The following is a 25,216-nucleotide window of genomic DNA, read 5'->3' on the forward strand; positions in this document are numbered from 1 at the left end:
GGAGAAAATATTTACCCCACATATCTGACAAAGGACTCGTATCTGGAATAAAGAACACTTACAACTCAATAATAATATGAACCAATTTTTAAAATGGCAGAAGATGAACTCACAATAAAAAGGAATAAACTATGAGAAGTTAAGTCAGAAAGAGAAAAACAAATACCGTATGCTAACACATATATATGGAATCTAAAAAAAAAAAAGTCATGAAGAACCTAGGGGCAAGACAGGAATAAAGACGCAGACCTACTAGAGAATGGACTTGAGGACACGGGGAGGGGGAAGGGTAAGCTGGGACGAAGTGAGAGAGTGGCATGGACATATATACACTACCAAATGTAAAACAGACAGCTAGTGGGAAGCAGCCGCATAGCACAGGGAGATCAGCTCGGTGCTTTGTGACCACCTAGAGGGGTGGGATATGGAGGGTGGGAGGGAGGGAGACGCAAGAGGGAAGAGATATGGGGATATACGTATAACTGATTCACTTTGTTATAAAGCAGAAACTAACACACCATTGTAAAGCAATTATACTCCAATAAAGATGTTAAAATTTTTTTTAATAAATAAAATTTATTAAAAAAAACAAACAAAAAAAGGAATAAACTACCAATAATAAGCAACAATATAAACAAATCTCAAAATAACTGTGCTGAAAGGGGACAGGAAAAGAAGAACATACCATATGATTCCATTTATAGAAATGGTGCAGTGGTTAAGAATCCACCTGCCAATGCAGGGGACACGGGTTCGAGCCCTGGGCCAGGAAGATCCCACATGCCGCGGAGCAACTAAGCCCGTGAGCCACAACTACTAAGCCTGTGCTCTAGGGTGCGCGACTAGAGCCCATGCTCCGCAACCTACAACGAAGAGTAGCCCCTGCTCGCCACAACTAGAGAAAGCCTGCGCACAGCAATGAAGACCCAATGCAGCCAAGATAAATAAATGAATAAATTTATCAAAAAAAAAAGAAAGAAAAAACACTGACACCAATAAAGATATTATATTTTTAAAAAAGACAGTAACATAAAATATTTTAAGTTAATTACTATAATAATATATGAATTTCCTTACATGGCTCTAAAAATTATCCCTCTCCTCTCCACATGAACAGAGAAACAAACACACAAAAAATATTTAATTGAATGAACGAAAAACATACACAAAACATCTTTTCCTCTCTTCCCCAAATCAGGTACAAATAAGACGCATTTTCCCTTTGTCCTTTAACTACCCCAGGAGTGAATACTACTAGGAAGTTGCAAAACTTGTATGTCTGAATAATAGTTTAATATAATCAAAATAATACCGTAAAGGCAACCACTCATTTGGGTACCATTCCTTTTTTTCCACTTTACATATATAGTCACTTTAGGATGTGGTGAAAGTCTTTGCTATTATTACAGTAAGTGTAAAAAAGAATACTTCTTTTTTATGCAGTTCAAACATTTTTCATGTATCCTTATCAGAAGAAGAAGACAGACAATATCCAACCCCAACCTCAATTAATCACTTGCCCATTATCAAGAGAAGGACATCAGGGGAACAGAAAACAATAGTTTTAGGATCGTGTTTTTTTTTTTTTTTTTTTTTTTTTTTGCCCATGCTGTGCAGCTTGTGGGATCTTAGTTCCCCGACCAGGGATCGAACCCTGGCCCACGGCAGTGAAAGTGCCGAATCCTAACCAGTGGACCACCAGGGAATCCCCAAGGATCGTGATTTTACACACATGCCTACATGAACAGGTACACAGAACAACCCCCACTTATCATCTCAAAAGTGAAACTAAATATCAGTATATGGGTATAAAAAAGAAACCCTGGGATACCCATCAATCAAAACAATAAGGATAAGCTAAGCCATCACATTTGATAAATCTTTCTCTTACAAGAGAGCTAGCTTACCTGCAAGAGTTGTTTACATTTATTATACTTTTCTGCAGCAATTTCTTTGGTCATTTCAGAGACTTGTCCCTTAGTTAGATTGTCAAAATCTACCTCAGCTATAACAAGGCAGAAAATTAAAAGATTATTAAAAATTATTTTGATCCTTGTATTATCTTCCTGGTCAGAATAACTTGAGGGTCACTATACTGTGAAATATAATAAATGGAATACTAAAGGAGAGAAACATCTATTTGAAAACATCTATTCATATACTAAATAAACAGAGAAGGACAATATAAACATTAGATGAGAATTTTTTTTAATATTTTTTAATTTTAATTTTTTCATTCAAATTTTAAAAATCATTATTTTTTTAACTAGCTAAAAATAGTTCTAAAATGGCACAGAAATTGTTCTCTATATACTTAATAGATAAGATATATAGGAAAGCCATACTCCTTGAGAAAACATATTAAATCATTTTTCTAGTCCTTCACTACTATTCAATAAGTCTTTATTAAGTCAATATAACACCTTTCTTGGTACTACACAGGATATATAGAAATGGAAGGCAGGATCCTGTTCTACAGCAGTTGAATCTAAATATTTAATAGTATAGGAAACTTACAATACATTTAAAAAGTCTAAAACACCAATTGCCCCAGACACTACACAATTAAATATACTTTCATGCTCTAGTATTTATTTTTGTTATTGTCAAATCTTTAACAAATGGTGAAAAAAAGACATTAGGACAAGTGAAAACCTAGAGTTAATTTAAATTTTCATGTTGTTCATGTATTCACTATGTCTCTCTAATCTGTTCTGTAAGTTAATAAACTCATAAAATATTTAACTTATCCACCAACAGGTACATTAATGAGGAAAGTACCCTAATGATCCAAAGCAGCCAAAACAAAACAAAAACAAAAAAAAGGCAAGAAAGAGAGAAATATGAATAGAATTAAAGGGATTTTTAAGTTTTTCCCCACAGAATTGTACAATTAGTGCCATAAATGGTTCAGAATTCCACAGTGTTAGAATATTAATTAAAAATTCAATTCTTGGCTCTCTTCCTATAGATCAAATACTATAAGCATTTGCACTTACAAACACCAGCTCATTTGATTAACCATGCTCACGAAGATAAATACTAGTTCACACTCACATTTTGTATATTCACCACATGCATGACTGACTTTTAGACCTTTACTTTCCCTTTGCCTCAATCCCTCACTTAGAAGGATTTTTTTTAAAACCTCCCTAAAATTCTGACACATGGAACAGGCAGTATAAATGAGTATAAATACTTTTCAAGGCAGGACACTTCATACAAAAAGTCTAAAAGATTTTTACCTGTAGAAGGTGGTGGCTTTACATCAAGAGTAGAGGCAGTAGTAGCTGGGTCTGTGTTTATTGAGGCATCATTCACTTTCTGCTGACTCCCAGTTTTCTTTGTGAAGACACTATTGTTATTAGCCTATTCAAAATGTTAACAATCAATGGTTAAATGAGTTACATTTCCCTCCTTCAGCAACCATGTATCATATAAATAAATCCTGAAAAGTCCACAAAGCTGCTGCTGTCTTAAAGGCCAACAAAGACTAAAGTTACACACATCACTTTACTAACTGACCTAAATGTTACAAAACAGAACATTTTATTTCTCCAACAAATAAAAATTCCAGATTTAAAAAAAATTATCACTACAATATTAGGCCAGTAATGTGAAATGAAGCAGAGAGAAATTATATTCAAAGGGTATAACATTATAAATTTGATTTGTAAACAAAAATATTGATAAAGGAATTATTTTACTGTGATGAATTCAATTATTCTTACTGATTGGTCTGAAAGTTTGTTTATTTGTTTTTGGAGCCTCTGGCATTCCTTGAATTTTTCTTTATAATGATCTGCTGCCATCTGAAGACGAAGTTTCAGATCTTCAACTTCTCTTCTCAGTTCGTGTTCCAGTGTATCAGTCTTTTCCTAAGAGAGAAATAAACTCTTCCTCTAAGAGAAACATAAAAATCTCATATCTCATAATGTAGTAGTAAATCCAACTTTCTTTTCACTTTTTTCTTTCTGGCTCTTAATTTTTATTTGTTTTGCAGTTTTGGCTACAGAGTCACATTAGGTCTCCTAACAAATCCAGCTTTATATTCCTAGGACTAAGGTTCATTAAAAAACAAACAAACAAACAAAAACAAAACACTTGAAAAGAATATTCTATCTCCTGAGAAGCAAGCATACCCTGTTAAATAACCATAGTACCATTTTATGCAGCTAGTAAATAAGAAATTCTAAACAAAGCAATATATACCTCATATCAGAAAGTTTAATTAACAATAATAGAGCAGTTTTTACTAACGATTAGGAATTTGCTTACAGAAGTTTTTTCTTAAAGCCTGCATTAATTTCAACCCAAGAAGTTACAATGACTAAACAAAATGAATGGCAATTTAAAATTCTGTGACCAGGAATGTGACCTCAATTATTTTAACATAACTCATTCTCTTTCATAAGTTTATCGTCAGTTTTTGACTAAAATGGAAATTCAAAATTAACCCGCTTTACCTGGTCTTTTCTCACAGCACTTAGTTTAAGCTCTGCCACTGCATCAGCTAACTGCTTTTTCACTCTCTCATTTTCCAAGCGTGCAGTGTGCAGATCTGCCATCGTCTTATCCCGCACATTTACAGCATCGCTAAGTTCTTTAGCCAGAAAGACAGCTTCTTGCCGAGTTGCCTGAACCTGTTCCTCTGCTTTACGAAGTTGCTCCTTGAAGAAAACTGTATCTTCCTGAAGAAAGGCAGATAAATATATTTGTAATTAAACCATTCAAGTAAAAAACAGAAGCAGAAACAATATATTTATTCCTATTTCAACAGATCTAAAATTTTAAATTAAATATTGCTTTTCTATTCATGACTTAAAGTATGTATGTCTATAAAAAATTTAAGATGTGACTTTGTTTTAGAGACCCCCATATAACAACCCTATGCATCACTACTATCACTTTATACGTGACAAAACTGAAGTACAGGAAGTCAGGCAACATAACCAATGCTTAGCTAAATAGGGACTCGAATGGAAGCTTCTGTCCCCCAGAATCTCTCCAGCTAGAACTACTGACCCTCATTTTTTATGATAAGCAATAAAAATAATTACAAAAACTTCTTTGTAACTCCAAAAATGTTGGTTAAAAAAATGTTTCCTATGATCTAACCTAAAACATATCCAATATAATATTGATATACCATTACATATTACTATGAAAACATAGCACACTTTTTAGTTCTAAAAGAAAAATATTGATATGCAAATAGCAAAGATGAGGCCCTGGGAAAATGAAAAATAATTAGCACCTCTTACCAAACCTAGAAGTATCTTTAAAAAGTTAAAATTGCCATGATAGGGCTTCCCTGGTGGCACAGTGGTTAAGAATCTGCCTGCCATTGCAGGGGACACGGGTTCGAGCCCTGATCTGGGAAGATCCCACATGCTGCAGAGCGACTAAGCCCGTGAGCCACAATTGCTGAGCCTGCGCGTCTGGAGCCTGTGCTCTGCAATGGGAGGGGCTGCGATAGTGAGAGGCCCGCGCAACGCGATGAAGAGTGGCCCCCATTTGCCGCAACTGGAGAAAGCCCTCGCAAAGAAATGAAGACCCAACACAGCCATAAATAAAAATAAAATAAAATAAAATTAAATTAAAAAAAAATTTTTTTAAATAATAATAATAATAAAATAAAATTGAAAACTTCAAAAAATAAAAAAATAAAAAAAAAATAAAAACGACCATACTGTATACGTTTAATAGAGATAATATTTTACAACCTTCAAATACATTATTGCAAAAGTACTTACCTTAGTTGAGGTGGTAAGCAAGAAAGCCCTTTGTAGATTCTCCTTTTCAGCCAAACAGAACTGCAGTCTGCTAATCTCTTCTTTGAAATGAGTAATCATGTTTTCTTTGTTCCCATCTAAATTCTTTAAAGTCTGGACCTCTGACACAAGCTTGGTATTTTCTATTTCTGTATTCTTCAAATGTACCTGAAACAGTGCTTGAAAATGTCAAGAATATTCTTTCTAACTCTATAACCTAAGTTACTCAAAGTTTAAAATATTACTATTTCTCTCTAACCCAAACATGATCCAAGAGAAGGGAAGACTCACTAGACGAGAAGTCAGGAGACCCAAATTCTGCCAAATGACTAGCCAAGTACGTGGGAGCAGAACACAGCTTTTCTGAGTTTTGTTGTTGTTGTGTTAGTTTTCCAAAGAGATTAATTCTAAGGTCTAACACTACCTGATCTCTGAAGTCTTTTCCTTTGATGATTTTAAGTTAGTTCTCTTTAAAATTACAAATGAACTTAGTTGTTCTTTTGCGGAAACATTATGTTACAGGCATATTCATATATAAAGGCATGACCAGATTCTGGAAAACTAAAGGAATACATTCAAGAACATCTTAAGCAATTCAATTTTTTGCTTATGAAAAAATACTATGTCATTTACTTCCTGTGTGCCTAAAAATATATTTGTTGATTAATTAACCCAACTATATTGATTTTTCCAGGAACTTTGGCTGCTGTTGTTCATAGCATATATACAAATCAAATTCCATAACTGAAATTATAAAGAGTACAAGTATCTGGTTTCCACTATAAAGAGTATCTTGCTTTGGTTAAGAGCATCAAAGAGAAATGAATTAACATACTTCTTGCACTTTACTCTTTAAATGTATGGAATGCTGAAGACTAATTCCTGTTCACAAGGATAGCATATAACTCCAGATAATCTAAAGGCATCAGCAGCCAAGACCTTTGCAGCATCACTTTAAAAACACTACCCAATTTTCATAATCATCAGCTCATGAAAGCATTTTTTACCAACCCCTCTAAATTCTGTTAGGCCAGGGATGGGTCACATGATCCAACAGGGGTTACAGCAGAGAGGCAAAGGAAACTATTTGGTTACTCATGAGAACAATTTGAAAGGGAAAGTGTTTCTGAGATTAACAGTATAGTAGGTCTTATCACACTTGGTAAGTGGAATCTCCTTGCCAAAAAAACACGCAACAAATATCCCTAGGGAAGTTTTACTTCCAATTTTCGGGATACATGCATATAAATGAAATACTGTTCAGGACAGTGGGAGGTTGGGAGAGAGTGTATTCAAATGGAAATTTCAGAGTCACTTTGATCCCAACTGCTAATTCTTACAGAAAACAGGCGATATTAGCACACTGTAAAAGAATAAACCCCCAAGACACCTCGTTCTTTCCCTTCCTCCCTCCCAAGTCTTATGCAAAGGACTCGTCATTCAGGTGTACAACAGAGACACACAAAATCTTTGCAGAAAGTAAGAAAAAAGGAATATAAGGAATAAATAATTTAGAGCAGTAAAAGAAAAATAAATTCTGGATTTACCCTAAAATGTACTTGTCAACCCTCTACAAAACATTGAAAGTACTGTTTCTCAGGATAGAAGAGAGAAAAGAAAGGCAGGATGGAAAGGTGACAGCTTCAGGGAAAAGTTTTCCTCTTTCCAAAATAAGTCATTCTAATTATCATTACACCTCTCAAGCATCAAACCAGGTAAGTAAAGTAAGTAAATGAGGTCCTGGTTTACTTAGGACCTTCTTAAACCCTTCCCGATACTAACTAGTATACCTTCAGAATTCATTTTATTTATTATTGAATTAAAATGACTGAAAACATAGACATTCTATTTACCTAATTATCTCTCACTGTTCTAACAGAGAAACAACATGGAAAGTACTTAATTATCCACAGAGAAATAATGCCCAGGCCTTTTCCTGGCACAAAACTGAAACATTATCACTGAAATTCATGGTAACATTAAATAAAAAATTATTACAGATGCAAAATCTTCATTTAGTTAAAAAATCCTTTATAACTTTAAAAAACTGCATTTGGAAGTAGTTTGCAAAACAAACAAAAACAAAACAAAGACACTGTATCCAACTGTATCAATTCTTTCTCTAGATATCTGTATTACTTCCTTTTTTCACAAAATCTTGTTCAAAAACCAAACATTATACCCTGGGCACTTTTCTTTAGAATCAAACCATAAAATCATCCACCAGTGAGTCTTCACTATTTTCCTTCCTATTCTGGGGGAGACACACACACACACACACACACACACTCACGCTCTGGGATGGTTGTTCCAAGAAACAGAATGGGTATAACCCATGACATGCAAAATGTTCCTATCTATGCTCTGCAATGAGGTGCACAGTGGACTCAAATTTTTTTATTTTAAAGGCAAAAAATTTTAAAGACTAAAAAAACATTAACCATCCCCCAAAATAAGAAGGAAATTACTGTAGCTTTGTGGTACAGTTTGAAATAAGGGAGCATGACACCTCCAGCTTTGTTCTTCTCAAGATTGTTTTGGCTATTCAGGGTCTGTTGTGTTTCCATACAGATTTTAGAATCATTTGTTCTAGTTCTATGAAAAACACCATAGATATTTTAATAGGGATGCACTGAATCTGTAGATTGCCTTGGGTAGTATGGTCATTTTAACAACGTATATTCTTCCAATCCATAAGCACAGCATATCTTTCCATTTGTTTGTGTCATCTTTAATTTCTTTCATCAATGTCTCATAGTTTTCCCACTACAGGGCTTTTAACTCCTTAGATTTTTTCCTATTTTATTCTTTTTGATTGTAAATGGGATTGTTTTCTTAATTTCTCTTTCCGAGAGTTTGCTGTTAGTATACAGAAATGCAACAGATTTCCGTATATTAATTTTGTACCTTGCAACTTAACCAAACTCATTGAGGAATAGTAGTTTTTTGGTGGCATCTTTAGGATTTTCTGTATATAGTATCATGTCATCTGCAAACAGTGACAGTTCTACTACTTCCTTTCCAATTTGGATTCCTTTTCTTTCTTTTTCTTGTCTGACTGCTGTGACTAGGACTTCCAATACTATGTGGAATAAACGTAGTCAGAGTGCGCATCCTTGTCTTGTTTCTGATCTTAGAGGAAGTGCTTTCAAGCTTTTCTCCATTGAGTATGTTACGATGTTAGCTGTGGGCTTGTCATATATGGCTTTTATTATGTTGAGGTATGTTCTCTCTATACCCACTTGAGGTTTTATCACAAATGAATGCTGAATTTTGTCAAAAGCTTTTTCTGCATCTACTGAGATGATCATATGATCTTTATCCTTCAATTTTTTAATGCAGTATATCACATTAACTATACTTTGTATATTACAAAGCTACAGTAATCAAAACAGTATGGTACTGCACAAAAACAGACACATAGGACTTCCCTCGTGGTCCAGTAGTTAAGACTCCAGCTTCCACTGCAGGGAGCATGGGTTCGATTCCTGGTCAGGGAAATAAGATCCCGCATGCCTCGAGGCACACCGCCCCACCCCCCAAAAAAAAAACTTCGGGACTTCCCTGGCGGTACAGTGGTTAAAAATCCACCTGCCAATGCAGGGGACACAGGTTCAATCCCTGGTCCAGGAAGATCCCACATGCCGCGGAGCAACTGAGCCCGTGCACCACAACTACTGAGCCTGTGGTCTAGAGCCTGTGTGCCACAACTACTGAAGCCCATGCACCTAGAGCCTGTGCTCCACAACAAGAGAAGCCACCGCAATGAGAAACCCGCACACCGCAATGAAGACCCAAAGCAGCCAAAATTTAAAAAAAAAAAAAAATAGACAGACATATAGATCAATGGAACAGAACAGAAAGCCCAGAAATGAACCCACACTTATATAAACAATTTATCTATGACAAAGGAGGCAAGAATATTACAACAGGAAAAAGACAACCTCTTCAATAAATGGTAATGGGAAAACTGGACAGCTACATGCAAAATCATCAAACTGAACTACTTTATCACACCATATATAAACTCAAAATGGATTAAAGACTTAAATGTAAAACCTGAAACCATAAAACTTCTAGAAGAAAACATAGGCAGTATGCTTTTTGACATCAGTCTTAGCAATATTTTTTTGGATGTGTCTCCTCAGGCAAGGGAATCAAAAGCAAAAATAAAACAAATGGGACTATATCAATCTAAAAAGCTTTTGCCCAGCAAAAGAAACTGTCAACAAAATGAAAAGGGCACCTACTGCATGGGAGAAGATATTTGCAAGTGATATATCCAACCAACATGGAGTTAATATCTAAAATATACAAAGAACTCATACGACTCAACATCAAAAACACAAGCCCAATTAAAAAATGGGCAGAGAACCTGAACAGACATTTCTCCAAAGAAGACATACAGATGATCAACAGGCAAATGAAAAGGTGTTCAACATCACTAATCATCAGGAAAACAGAAATCAAATACCACCTCAATGAGATATCACCTCACACCTGTCAGAATGGCTACTATCAAAAAGACAACAAATAACAAGTGTTGGCAAGAATGTGGAGAAAAGGGAACCCCCCTGCACTGTTAGTGGGAATGTAAATTGGTGCAGTCACTATGGAAAACAGTATGGAGGTTCCTCAAAAATTTAAAAATAGGGACTTCCCTGATGGTCCAGTGGTTAAGACTCTGTGCTCCCAATGCAGGGGGCACAGGGTCGATCCCTGGTTGGGGAACTAAGATGCCACACAGTGCGACCTTAAAAAAAAAAAAAAAAAAGTTAAAAATAGAACCATATGATCCAGCAATTCCATTCCTGGGTATTTCTCTGAAGAAAACAAAACACTAATTTGAGAAGCTATAAGCACCCCTATGTTGCAGCATTACCTACAATAGCCAAGATATGGAAGCAACCTAAGTGCCCATCAATTTTTTTTTAAATTAGAGTATAGTTGCTTTACAATATTGTGTTAGTTTATATTGTACAGCAAAGTGAATCAGCTATACGTATACAATTATCCCCTCTTTTTTGGATTTCCTTCTCATTTAGGTCACCACAGAGCATTGAGTTCCCTGTGCTATACAGTAGGTTCTCATTAGTTATCTATTTTATACATAGTGTCAATAGTGTATATATGTCAATCCCAATCTCCCAATTCATCCCGCCTCGTGCCCATCAATAGATGAATGGATAAAGGAGACGTGGTGTGTACATACATACACATAAACACACACACACTGGACTATTACTCAGGCATAAAAAAGAAAAACCTTGCCATCTGCAACAACATGGACAGACCTAGATGGTATTATGCTAAGTGAAATAAGTCAAAGATAAATATCATATTATTTCACTTACATGTGGAATCTAAAAAACAAAACAAATGAACAAACATAAAAAAGAAACAGAGTCACAGATGAAGAGAACAAACAAGTGGTTGCTGGATTGCGGGGGGAGGATGAGAGAAACAGGTGAGGAAGATTAAGAGGTACAAATTTCCAGTTACAAAATAAAATCAGTCACAGGTATGAAGTGTACAGCATGGGGAATATAGTCAATGATTATGTAATACCTTTGTATAGTGACAGGTGGTAACTAGGCTTACTGTGGTGATCATTTTGAAATGTATAGAAATATCAAATCACTATGCTGTGCACCAGAAACTAAATTCAGTTGTGTGTAGGTCAATTAAACTTCACAAACAAACTCGTGAAAAAAGAGATCAGATTTGTGGTTACCTGAGTGAGGCAGAGGGTGGGTGGGAGGGGGGAATTATGAAAGTAATCAAAAGGTACAAACTTCCAGTTCTAAGATAAGTAAGTACTAGGGATGTAATGTACAGCATGATAACTAAAATTAACACTGCTGTATGTTATATATTGATATGAAAGTTATTAAGAGAGTAAATCCTTAGAGTTCTCATTACAAGGAAAAAAAATCTTTTAGTTTATATCTATATGAGATGATGAATGTTCACTAAACTTACTGTGGTCATCATTCCATGACGTATACAAGTCAAATCATTATGCTGCACACTAGAAACTTACACAATGCTACATGTCAATTATATCTCAATAAAAATGGAAGAAAAAAGAGGTGATCCTCAGAACAGATTTGGAATTTCATACTTGGGTACCCAATGTTGGTGTCTAGCTTATCAATGTATATAAATAAATGAATAGTTATTTTTTAAAGAGAAGGAGGAAAAAACCCACTGGTAATACAATAAATCATATTTTAGTTTCTTAGTGCAAATTGAGACTCTCAAATACCGAATATATGCAGAGTTTTATGTTTTACCTTTAATATATACCATATTATCAATATATAAATGAGTACTGTCCTTTTCTAATCTAATAAAGAAATTGAATCTATCCAAATAATACTGACTTAGCTCAGACTGTTCTTGAAATTCCTCATCTGGAACTTCCTTCAGGAACTGCTATGAGCCATTTAAAATAAGTAAGTCCCAATACGCATCCACAACATTATTGACAACTAAAGCTCACTACCCTACTTCAGAGTCACTTAAAAAGGAAAGGAGGAAAAACTTCAAAAGGTGAAGATTTGTCAACAGGATCTTTTTTAAAATGACAGTCTCCGAATATTATTCCAAAAGGCAAACTCCAAAACATGATCATCACTGAAGTAAATTAATGCTCTCCTTAAGGTTTATACATTCTTAAAAGGGGAAAATAATTAGTTGCACAAATTCTGATAAACAGGTATCTTGTTACCATTACAACTCTTTGACTTATTATACATTACCTGCTAAGTATCTAAAATACCAGCAATTTAATTCCCTGAAAACTAACTTTTAGGGACTATACACAATGAGGTAGCTTTAAAATATACTCCCAAAACCTTTGATTCTCCTCTCTTAAAGAAGTGGAGCCTAATTCCCTTCTCCTGTGTATCAGCTGGAGTGACTTGCTTCTAATTAACAAGATAAAGAAGAAGCATCAGCGTACAACTTGGAGACCAGGTCATAAAATGCACTGACTTCCTCCTTGCTCTCTCTTGTATAGCTCACTCTGAGGGAAGCTGGCTGCCATATTGTGAGAACATCCAAGCAGCCACTGAAGAGGCAACATTCCAAGAAACTGAAGGGCCTCCTGCCAAAAGTCATGTGAGTGAGCCACTTTGACAGCAGATTCTCTAGTTCTAATTGAGCCTTTAGCTGACTGCAGCCCTTGCCAACATCCTGACTGCAACTACACAAGAGACCCTAAGCAAGAACCACTCAGCTAAGCTGCTCCCAAATTCCTGACCACTAAGTTTTAGGGTAACATGTTACACAGCAAAAGATAACTAATAAAAATGTAAAGAATAAATTACCTTATAAAGTTCCTTCTCATCCTTTTCTGTCTTCAATTGACATTCAAGCTGTTCTCTTTCATATTGTGCCTTTCTGAGTTTGTCCTTTAAACTGAGTTAAAGTCAAATAACGTTAACAATAACTTTTAACATAAGCCAAAAACAACTTTCTAAAAACAGTTTTAAAACACGAAGATACTTTTTTAAAGCATCGGGAATACCTGTCTAATTCAGTTTCTTTTTCAATCGCTTTATGTGTGACTGACACAATATCTTCCTCAAGCTGGAGGGCTTTGGATGTAGCATCATTGTATCTCTTCTTAAATTCTTCATTTTCCATTTTTAAACTTTGTGAGACTTCAAAAAGAACCTTACAAACAATAACAAAATATTTTGAGAAACACAGAAACATAATTAGAAATACAAATTTGTATATCTCTAAGAAATCTATTTATGCTTAAAAGTTTAATCCCACATTTGTCCCCTCCAAAGTTTATAAGATTAAAAACGAAACCTGAAATGGTAACATACATTAAACTTTTCAAATACTAAATTAAACAATTATTAACTTTTTTCCGGGACTTTTCACACACTGCTGATTTCACTAACTTCTCCACCAGAGGGCAGGCAACTGAAGTGAGGAAAAAATTTAAAAATTAGTCACTCTGCTTTTTACATCTCGCTTTCCAATGTTACCCCAATGACAAAACAGGTTTCATGATACTAAACAAAGTTAACACCAACTTCTTCTAGCATAAATCACTAAGTGCCACTGATAATTATACCAAAGCACTAAGTTAAGATATATGCCTAAAGCCATGTTCCTAAAGCTCCTGTCACTGTGATTCAAGAGGGCGGAACAAATATTTAAAGACACTGAAATGAATATGAAAGAGGTAGTAAATGTGATGAATTTCATTTTAAAATAGAATAGTCTACTTTAAACAGATAATTAAAAAATTTTTATCACATCAGTTAAGACAATTAAGTAACTTATGAGAATCTGATCAAGCCTCTCCCTAAGCCTGTTTTATAATTTGTAAAATGGAGATAATAAGCCCTTTTCTGCCTCGTTTATAAAATTATGAGAACCAAATATAACAGCGCATTTGGAGGTTTCCACATACTTATGGGAAACTATACATCAAAAGAACTGATAAATTAAGACAAATTGCGTTTGTTAAAAAAATAATTTTAAAATTTAAAAATTTTAAAAGTCCCGGGTGGTACTAATGAAAGTACCACCTGGGACTTCCCCGGCGGTCCAGTGGTTAAGACTCCGCACTTCTGCCTTCCCTTGTGGCGCAGTGGTTAAGAATTCCCCTGCCAATGCAGGGGACACGGGTTCGAGCCCTGGTCTGGGAAGATCCCACATGCCATGGAGCAACTAAGCCCATCTGCCTCAACTACTGAGCCTGCGCTCTAGAGCCCGTACTCCGCAAGAAGAGAAGCCACCACAATGAGAAGTCCGCACACTGCGATGAAGACTAGCCCCCGCTCGCTGCAACTAGAGAAAGCCAGAGCACAGCAAGAAGACCCAACGTGGCCATAAATAAATAAACAAATAAATAAATAAAGACTCCGCGCTTTCACTGCAGGGAGCACGGGTTCGATCCCTGGTCAGGGAACTAGGATCCCGCATGCCCTGTGGCACAGCCAAAAAAAAAAAAAAGTACCACCCATCAACCCAGCAATGAAAACTAAAGAAAATCACCATTCTGCCAATTTAAATGTTATCAAATGTTACAAAGTATTTTTAAGCCACTTTGATTTTCATAAAGTAACAGCCAAATTTTTTACTTATAGGTAGAATATCACTTTAAATATCTTGCTAGAATATGAAAATTACTAAACTGCATCTAAGAACAACATAATTCATTAAGAAGCTTACCACAATAGAGGTCAGATACACTCTACTGGTTTTATTTTTGCTCAAAACAACTGTTTGCCTTACTGAATTTGCAACATAAACCAAAGACTGTTATGCAAAACTAAATGCTTTTCTGATTTTAATTCTACACAACACCAGAGAAAGCAGGTGATATTTATTTACTCCCTCTGCCATAATTGTTGTCACTATCCAATGATCCTTTAATATTTGACACATTTTCAGTATTTGTCTTGCTGATTTATAAGGTCAGAGAGGTTTCTAAATAGTTTACTTTTTTTTTTTAATTTTTATTTTTACCAAATGCTCTCTTGGTACTGTGAGTAGGCTACAGATTTAATCCAGGTATTTCTTCCTAGGAAAAAGATTAGATTGCCTAGAGGCAAAAACTAGTTTCTGATTCTGCAATTAATGAAGTTCTATAGTGGGTAAATAGCATTCTAAAGAAAAGGTATAGGAGAATAACTAGAAAAGATTCATAAGCAACTAAACACAAAACATAAACTAACTGCTTTATCTATGAGTCAGTTAACCCTACAGTGAGTCACAAATTAATTCTAACTATACTTGAGAGTCTCGGAATCTTTTCTTGGTACCTATAAAAGCAACCAATAGCTTCTCAGCATCCAAGCCCACTGCAAAAGGCATGAAAATACTAAAGTGGGGATTATTCTTCAGGCCTGTAGCACTCATGTCTGAGTGAAGGATAACCATCTTCAATGTGTCTAAGTTTTCCTTAGCATGAAAATGACATCAAAGCCCTTAGTGTACATACAAATAACTAAGAGCCATGTTTTCTTTAAAAAAATAATAATGACATTTTTAAAACAGTAAAATCTACAACACAGTCTTTGAAAAACACTTGAAATTTGGAATAAATATTCATTTGGTCAGTATTTGCAAGCTATGTCAAAAGGGCACCATAATTCTAATATTAAAACAGAGAAAAACTTAAAGGGATGAGTAAGTCAGCTACACTGTGCACCAAGATAAGAACAGTAACAAAAGTGGGGGCAAAAGGAGATGAAGAGATTTGGGCATTTCAGATTCATGCAGCAGACTTCGCCCCCTCCTCCTAAATAGAAGGATCATGTCACCATGACCCACTATTACCAACTCCCCCAAGTCATAACCCTCAAATATGAACAACCAGATAAAAAGACTGTGAATCATCTATGTGACTAAACATGCACTAAAAATATCTTAACAACACATTTATTCCTATGTTAAATAAACACAAAATTAACTTTGACTGCAAATGAACATATGTAAAGAAACCAGACAATTATCTAGAAAAAAGTATGATGATATTCTGGATTCAAACATATACAGCAATAAAATTTAGTAAATTAGTACCTGAATACTCTAAATGGCAAATCATTGGCAAAAGGATTATGTCATTTATGGAAATTGCTAATAGATTTTAAAATAAATCTTACTCATTTGAGGTAATCTGGCTTTTCTCAAACACTGTGCTTCTTGAAATCAACTATAATGCCAAGCTATGTAGATAGTTATAGAAAATATAAATATATCTTCTCTGGTTCCTAGAAATACACCAAACAAAAATATAACTGACAACAATGTACTATAATAAACTATTTTCATGGCATTAAAATAATGTGCTAAAAGGCAAAATAAATAACAATAATAACTAGGGAATTAACTGTTTCATTAACATTGCTCCCATAAAAACAACCTGTTTAAGTTTCAGTTAGTTTTTTTTTTTAATATTTATTTATTTATTTGGTTGCATCGGGTCTTAGTTGCAGCAGGTGGGCTCCTTTGTTGCAGCTCGCCAGCTCCTTAGTTGTGGCATGCGAACTCTTACTTGCAGCATGCATGTGAGACCTAGTTCCCGGAAAAGGGATCGAACCCAGGCCCCCTGTGTTGGGAGCACCGAGTCTAAACCACTGCGCCACCTGGGAAGTCCCTCAGTTACAGCTTTTGTTTTTTTATTTGTAAACTTTTTATTTGTAAACTAACCTGATAGAAACCATAACTTACTTTTTTAGCATATTTCAATTTGCAGTACTTTAGGTCTCTGAATTTAAACAAATATTCATATAACCTCTTTGGTAATAAACTTCAAATTTATCTTAAGAAAACTTTATACTTTTATTCAAAAAACAACGGCAAAAAATTGCACTAAGAACATTTCCATGAAGGGACTTCCCTCATGGCCCAGTGGGTAAAACTCCGCATTCCCAATGCAGGGGGCCTGGGTTCGATCCCTGGTTGGGGAACTAGATCCCACATGCATGTTGCAACTAAGAGGATGCATGCCACAACTAAGACCCGGCTCAGCCAAAATAAATAAATTTTTAAAAAAGAAAAAAAAGAAAATTTCCATGGAGAATATTGTCCATATTCCAAGAGAGCAAAGTTTAAATACAATAAAATGTAATAAGAGCCACTTCTACTATCAAAAGTCTGCTATGAGCAAATACACTTAAATTCTACCTTTGTGAAACCATAAACAAAACGAAAAGACAGGACTTCCCTGGTGGTCCAGTAGTTAAGAATCCACCTTCCAATTCAGGGGACGTGGGTTCGACCCCTGGTCGGGGAACTAAAATCCCACACGCCATGGGGCCACTAAGCCCGCACGCCATAACTAGAGACTAGAGAAGCCTGCACACCATGACTAGAGAAACCCATGCGCCACAACTAGAGAAGCCCGCACACCGCAATGAAGAGCCTGCACACCTCAATGAAGACCCAGCACACGCACACACACACACACACACACAAACAAAACACAAAAAGGCAACCCATAGAATGGGAAAAAATATTTGCAAACGATGCAACCAACAAGGGATTCATCTCCAAAATATACAAACAGCTCATGCAGCTCAGTATCAAAAAAAAACAACCAAATCAAAAACTGGGCAGGGAATTCCCTGGTGGTCCCAGTGGTTAGGATTCCATCCTTTCACTGCCAAGGGCCCAGGTTTGATCCCTGTTCAGGGAACTAAGATCCTACAAGCCAAGCTGCACAGCCAAAAAAAAGACAGAAGACCTAAATAGACATTTCTCCAAAGAAGACATACAGATGGCCAAAAAGCACATGAAAAGATGCTCAACATCACTAATTATTAGAGAAATGCAAATCAAAAGTACAGTGAGGTATCACCTCACATCAGTCAGAATGGCCATCATCAAAAAGTCTACAAATAACAAATGCTGGAGAGGGTGTGGAGAAAAGGGAACCCTCCTACACTGCTGGTGGGAATGTAAACTCGTACAGCCACTATGAAGAACAGTATGGGGGTTCCTTAAAAAACTGAAAATAGAACTACCATATGATCCAGCAATCCCATTCTGGGGCATATATCTAGAGAAAACCATAATTCGAAAAGATACATGCACCCCAATGTTCAATGCAGCACTATTTACAATAGCCAAGACATGGAAGCAACCTAAATGTCCACTAATGGAGGAATGGATAAAGAAGATGTGGTATATATATATACACACACATACATACATACAATGGAATATTACTCAGCCATAAAAAAGAATGAAATAATGACATTTGCAGCAACACAGACAGACTTAAGAGATTATCATACTAAGTGAAGTCAGAAAAAGAAAAATATTATATAATATCACTTATATATGGAATCTAAAAAAATGACACAAATGAACTTATTTACAAAACAGAAATAGACTCACAGATTTCAGAAACAAACTTATGGGGACATCCCAGGTGGCGCAGTGGTTAAGAATCCGCCTGCCAATGCAGGGGACATGGGTTCGAGCCCTGGTCCGGGAAGATCCCACATGCCGTGGAGCAACTAAGCCCGTGCGCCACAACTATTGAGCCTGCGCTCTAGAGCCTGCGCGCCACAACTACTGAGCCTGCGCGCCACAGCTACTGAGCCTGTGCTCTAGAGCCTGCGAGCCACAACTACCGAGCCCGCACACCACAACTACTGAAGCCCACGCGCCTAGAACCTGTGCTCCACAACAAGAGAAGCCACCGCAAGGAGAAGCCCACGCACCGCAACAAAGAATAGCCCCCGCTTGCCGCAACTAGAAAAAGCCCGCGTGCAGCAACGAAGACCCAACACAGTCAAAAATAAATAAATAAATAAAATTAAAAAAAAAAAAAAGCTTATGGTTACCAAAGGGGAAATGTTGGAAGGATAAATTAGGAGTTTGGGATTAACATATACACACTACTATATATAAAATAGATAATTAACAACGACCTACTGAAGACCACAGGGAACTCTACTCAATATTCTGTAATAACCTATATGGGATAAGAATCTGAAAAAGAATGTGTGTGTGTGTGTGTGTGTGTGTGTGTGTGTGTGTGTGTGTATATATGTACAACTGAATCACTTTTCTGTACACCTGAAACTAACACAACATTGTAAATCAACTATACTCCAATATAAAATAAAAATTAAATATAAATAAATGGTTAAAAAAAATTCTAGCTTTACAAGAAAATTCCAGATCCAAAGGATTAAATTTTTTTGGTTGGAGTAGAAAAAGGGGAGGGAAGAAAGGCTACAATTATATCTACAAATGTCTAAATTATTTCCTGAACATGTACACATTCCACAGACAAGTAATTTTTAATGTTGGGTTTCACATACGTTTTTAAATAAGAAGAAAAAATTTAGGATGGTATAATTTTACTTATATTAAGTTGCTTTTTTAATTAAAATTGAATGATTTACGTTATACCAGATCAATGCAACAGAAAAGAGACCCAGCAATAAACCCATGCATATGTGTTCAATCAATCTATCAGTACAACAAAGGAACCAAGAATATACAATAGGAAAAGGGTACTCTCTTCAACAAATCGTCCTGGGAAAGCTGGACAGCCACATGCAAAAGAATGAAACTGGACCACCATCTTAAACCATACACAAAAATCAACTCAAATGAATAAAAGACTTAAATTTAAGACTTGAAACCATACAACTCCTAGGAGAGAACACAGGGGGTAATAAGCTCCTTGACCTTGGTCTTGGCAATGAATTTTTGGATTTGATACCAAAAGCAAAAATAAACAAGCAGGACTACATCAAACTAAAAAAGGTTCCGTACAGCAAAGGAAACCACCAACAAAATGAAAAAGCAACCTCTGAAATTGGAGAAAATGTTTGCAAATCAAATATCTGATAAGAGGTTAATATCCAAAATTATATTTAAAGAATTCACACACCTCAACAGCTGCCCCCCCCAATAAAAACCCCACAATCCAATTTAAAAATTGGCAGAGGAACTGAAAAGACATTTTCTTCCAAAGACAACATACGAATGGCCAACAGGCACATGAAAAGGTGCTCAAGGTACATGAAAAGGTGCTCAAAATCTGGGAAATGCAAATCAAAGCCACAACGCATATCAGCTCACACCTATCAGAATGGCTGTCATCAAAAAGACAAGGGATAGGACTTTCCTGGCAGCACAGTGGTTAAGAATCCGCCTGCCAATGCAGGGGACACGGGTTCGAGCCCTGCTCCGGGAAGATCCCACGTGCCGTGGAGCAACTAAGCCTGTGTGCCACGACTACTGAAGCCCGTGCTCCTCAACAAGAGAAGCCACCGCAATGAGAAGCATGTGCACCGCAAAGAAGAGTAGCTCCCGCTCACTGCAACTAGAGAAAGTCCACGAGCAGCAACAAAGACCCAGTGCAGCCCTAAATAAATAAATAAATAAATAAATAAATAAAGACAAGGGATAACAAAATACTGGTGAAGATGTGGAGAAAAGGGAACCCTTGTGCACTGTTGGTGGAAATGTAAACTGGTGCAGGCACCATGGAAAACAACACGGAACTAAAACTATACCATGTGATTCAGCAATCCCACTCCTGGGTATGTACCCAAAGGAAATGAAAACAGGATATGGAAGAGATTTATCTGCACTCTCATGTTCACTGCAGCATATGCACAACAATCAAGATAAAGAAACAACCTAAATGTATATCAGTGAGTGAATGGATACAGAAAATGTGGTATATAAATACAATGGAATACTATTCAGTCAGAAAGAAGAAAATCCTGCCATTTGCAACAACATGGATGGACCTTGAGAGCATTATGCTAAGTGAAATACGCCAGACAAATACTGCATGGTATCTACTTATATGCAGAATCTAAATAAAAAGTCAAATTCATAGAAAAAGAATAGAAAAGCGGGTGCCAGGGGCTGAGGGGTGGGGGGCAGGGAGGTTGATAATAGGGGACAAAGTTTTAGCTATAAGATGAATAAAGTCTGAGGATCTAATGTATAACATTGTGACTACAGTTAACAACACTATACTGTATAATTGAAATTTGCTAAGAGAACTTAAATGTTCTCTCTTTCTCTCTCTCTCTCTCTCTCTCTCTCACACACACACACACACACACACACACACACACACACAAAAAGGATAAATAGGGGAATTCCCTGGCGGCCCAGTGGTTAGGACTCAGTGCTTCCACTGCAGGGGCCACGGGTTCGATCCCTGGTCTGGGAACTAACATCCCATAGGCCATGCAGTGCAACCAAAAAAAAAAAAAAAGGATAAATATGTAGTTGAAGATGTGTTAATTAATTAGATGGGAGGAATCCTTACACAAGGATTCCTTTCACAATCCTTTCCTTTATACATATTCAAATCATCATTATGTACACTTTAAATATCCTACAATTTTGTCAATTATACCTGAAACTGAATGAAAAATACTCAATGCTACAAGTCTTGTGAAACAAACTATAAAAAATACTTCATGTACCTAGGGGCAGGACAGGAATAAAGATGCAGACATAGAGAATGGACTTGAGGACACGGGGAGGGGGAAGGGTAAGCTGGGACGAAGTGAGAGAGTAGCACTGACATATATACACTACCAAATATAAAATAGATAGCTAGGGGGAAGCAGCCGCATAGCACAGGGAGATCAGCTCAGTGCTTTGTGACCACCTAGAGGGGTGGGGTAGAGAGGGTGGGAGGGAGACGCAAGAGGGAGGGGATATGGGGATATATGTATACGTATAGCTGATTCACTTTGTTATACAGCAGAAACTAACACAACATTGTAAAGCAATTATACTCCAATAAAGATGTTAAAAAAAAATGCTTCATGTTACACCTCTGTATTAGTCGATACAAGATTATGAGCTAGTTCAAAGTATATAAATATATTTTAGAAACAAAAGATTATGAATTTCTGAAACTATTACTTAGCAAATCAGGTGCAAAATGAAAGTAATTGGCTTTAAAGAAACGTATTGCTAAATACATTAAATTATGCATTAAAATTAAGCCTTTGTGTCTTCTCAATAATAAACCGGTAAAAAAGAATTAGAAATTCAATGATATCCTAACTTCAAAATTGGTTTTTAGCAATTCTACACATTAGATATATATATATATATATATATATATATATATATATATATATAAGCAATCGGGGCAATCCATACATTAAGCAGTTTAAATGCCTTAAACTACCTCTGTCCAAAACCAGGTATCCAACGCAAGGATAAATAAAGCCAAAAATATAAAGATAGTTGAAGAGGTCCACACTAGCCAGAGCCACCATCATAATGAGAGATCTTTCATGTTCTCTCACTCCTAGACCTATGATAACTCCCAAATGCCTGGTGATGTCTCAAGGTACCCTACCTAGTTTGTGAAACTTAAGAACCAGAACAATATGAATATATACAATAGTTCATAACACGCTCCTCATATTGTTTAAGCAATATTGACTTAGTACCCACAAAAGAAATTGGTTTTAAAATATCTTGAAGTACATCTTAAGTTACCAATATTCAAGTTAAGAATATAATTTATGTTATGAAAAAAACTCAATTCATAGTTTAGGCACCAAAAAATCATAAACTAAACTAACTAGAAAACTTAACAGGATCACAGCACATTTTAGTTCTACTTGGAAAACAAGATTCAATACCATTCAATTTTCAATCTTCTAATTTCAAATATATATCTAGTTTTCAATCTTCTAATTTCAAATATATATCTAGCACTCCAAAACAAAAACAAGAACACATGGAATATACATACAACCTGCTAATTTTTACATAAGTCTAATAAATGTAAAGTTGGGGGTTAAAAAAAGACTAATACAATGGGATATTATGTGACATTAAAAAGAACAAACTGCTGACACATAATCTAAAATGGGTGAAGCTTGAAAACATTGTAAGTGAAGCTAGTCACAAAAGGCCACATATTATTCCATTTGTATGCAATGTCCAAAATATGCAAATCCATAGAGACAGAAAACTTAGATTAGTGGTTGCCTGGGACTTGTGGGAAATAAAGAGTGACGACAAATAGGTACAAGATTTCTTTTGGGGTGGGGCTCCGGCCGTGATGAGCTTGGTGCTAAGGAACCTGCAGCGGGCGGTGCCCCTGAGGCGGGCGCGGCTCCACGAGAAGGTGCAGGTAATGCGGAGAGCCCTGTGGGTGCAGAGGTTCGACCTGGGGGTCGTCTGTGTCGACAACAGAAAGATTCAGCCGATTAACAGAATCTACAGAGACAAAAATACCCCAACAGATGTGCTTTCATTTCCATTTCATGAGGATCTGAAAGCAGGCAAAATTCCCCAGCCTGATTTTCCAGATGACTATAATTTAGGAGACATTTTCCTGGGAGTGGAGTATATCTTCCAGCACTGCAAAGAAAATGAAGATTACTATGACATCCTGACTGTGACTGCCACCCACGGGCTCCGTCACCTGCTGGGCTTCACACACAGCACGGAGGCCGAGTGGCAGAAGAGGTACCAGAAGGAGAAGCAGGTTCTCGAGGAGCTGAGCAGGCACAAAGGGACCAGGTTTCAGCCCCTGAGCAGGGGCCTCTTCTGACCGAAGAGCCACAGTGTGAATGGAAGGTGGACCACCCCCTCGGGCCCCAAGGATCAGGGGTCCCCCACGCTGAGGTCCCTGCTGGCCACTGCTGTCCTGTGGGACTGCGGAAGTGCCAGCCCTAGCAGGTGCTGAATTTTATGAGTGGAACCTGCCTCTTAAAACACTAGAGGGCTTCCCTGGTGGCGCAGTGGTTAAGAATCTGCCTGACAATGCAGGGGACACGGGTTCGAGCCCTGGTCTGGGAAGATCCCACATGCCGCGGAGCAACTAGGCCCGTGAGCCACAACTACTGAGCCTGCGCATCTGGAGCCCATGCTCCGCAACAGGAGAGGCCGCAACAGTGAGAGGCCCGCGCACCGCGATGAAGAGTGGCCCCCACTTGCCGCAACTAGAGAAAGCCCTCGCACAGAAACGAAGACCCAACGCAGCCGAAAATAAATAAATAAATTTAAAAAAAAGAAAAACACTAGAGAAATTTCCACTCATTTCTTTGTTCAGGACACAGGTAGGTGTGTTATTTTCAATGTTGTAAATAAAATAGTTCTAAGTGCTCAGAAAAAAAAAAAAAGATTTCTTTTGGGGGTTCTAAAACTAGGTTATGGTAATGGTTGCACAATTCTATAAATATAATAAAAACCACTGAATTTTATACTTTAAAGTGATGAACTTTGGGGGTATGTAAATTACATCTCAACAAAGCTGTTTTTAAAAAAGATCAATTAGATAAGCCCGCAGCAGTAGGTATAGTGTGCCATTAAGAACACTGGTATAGTATACAGTGTGATTAAGAGCACTGGCTGGAGCCAGACTGCCTGCCTGCACCACTTATATAAACTGTTCAATTGTAGGCAGGTTAAGTAACCTACACTTCATAGTATAAAGAGAGTTAACAGACGTAAAAACACTCAGAATAGCACCTGGCTTACATCAAGTATTATATGAGTTACTCTTATTAATCAGCCTTTTACAGGAGAGAAAAATCCACACTTCTTTGAAGTTGAACTAAAAATGAATGTAAAAATTATCCTTAATGAAAATTGTTACTTTTTAAATTTAGAGTATACATGGATAATGGAACATATATATCACATTAAAATAATCTAGGGGAAATACAATATATAATTTATAGCTCTCAATTTATAAATATTATTTGGTTTCAGTTTTAATCTACTTTGTAATCCTACCTTATACCTTCAAGGAGCCAACGTTAAATATAATTAAACGCATCACTTATACCAATTGGTTTTGATAATCTTAACTTGTCCAATTCTTTTAATTTACAAAATGAGTGTTCCCTCTAGTGGCATTTTACAATGAGAAAAGTCAATGTTTACAAAAGATGGAAGATTTTATTTATAAACATTTAATTATTATAAACATTTAA

The 25,216-nt window shown here is 36.4% G+C and overlaps 2 protein-coding genes across 5 annotated transcripts in view; one reads left to right on the forward strand and one right to left on the reverse strand.

The window, feature by feature from the left end:
• TAX1BP1 (Tax1 binding protein 1) overlaps nt 1-25,216 on the reverse strand; it is an 87,182-nt gene that overhangs the window by 30,276 nt on the left and 31,690 nt on the right. For both annotated transcript variants that reach the window (XM_059933713.1, XM_059933712.1), the window contains exons 6-12: nt 13,309-13,457; nt 13,109-13,199; nt 5,757-5,942; nt 4,467-4,691; nt 3,732-3,878; nt 3,246-3,369; nt 1,908-2,005 (exon numbers count right to left, since the gene is read on the reverse strand). In XM_059933713.1, the coding sequence (XP_059789696.1) occupies nt 1,908-2,005; nt 3,246-3,369; nt 3,732-3,878; nt 4,467-4,691; nt 5,757-5,942; nt 13,109-13,199; nt 13,309-13,457 (1,020 nt within the window). The remainder of the gene's footprint in view (nt 1-1,907; nt 2,006-3,245; nt 3,370-3,731; nt 3,879-4,466; nt 4,692-5,756; nt 5,943-13,108; nt 13,200-13,308; nt 13,458-25,216) is intronic.
• Nucleotides 23,335-23,829, forward strand: LOC132371478 (endoribonuclease YbeY-like). Of its 3 annotated transcripts, none has more exons than XM_059932742.1 (2): nt 23,335-23,544; nt 23,674-23,829. In XM_059932742.1, exons 1-2 carry the CDS (start codon nt 23,335-23,337, stop codon nt 23,827-23,829), a joined length of 366 nt encoding a protein of 121 aa, XP_059788725.1. The 3 variants fall into 3 exon arrangements, with proteins under 3 accessions (XP_059788725.1, XP_059788727.1, XP_059788726.1); XM_059932744.1 differs by having other exon boundaries at nt 23,335-23,408; nt 23,673-23,829; XM_059932743.1 differs by having other exon boundaries at nt 23,335-23,406; nt 23,545-23,829.

The sequence above is a fragment of the Balaenoptera ricei genome, chromosome 9 (genome assembly GCF_028023285.1).
Source record: "Balaenoptera ricei isolate mBalRic1 chromosome 9, mBalRic1.hap2, whole genome shotgun sequence".
Classification (NCBI taxonomy): domain Eukaryota; kingdom Metazoa; phylum Chordata; class Mammalia; order Artiodactyla; family Balaenopteridae; genus Balaenoptera; species Balaenoptera ricei.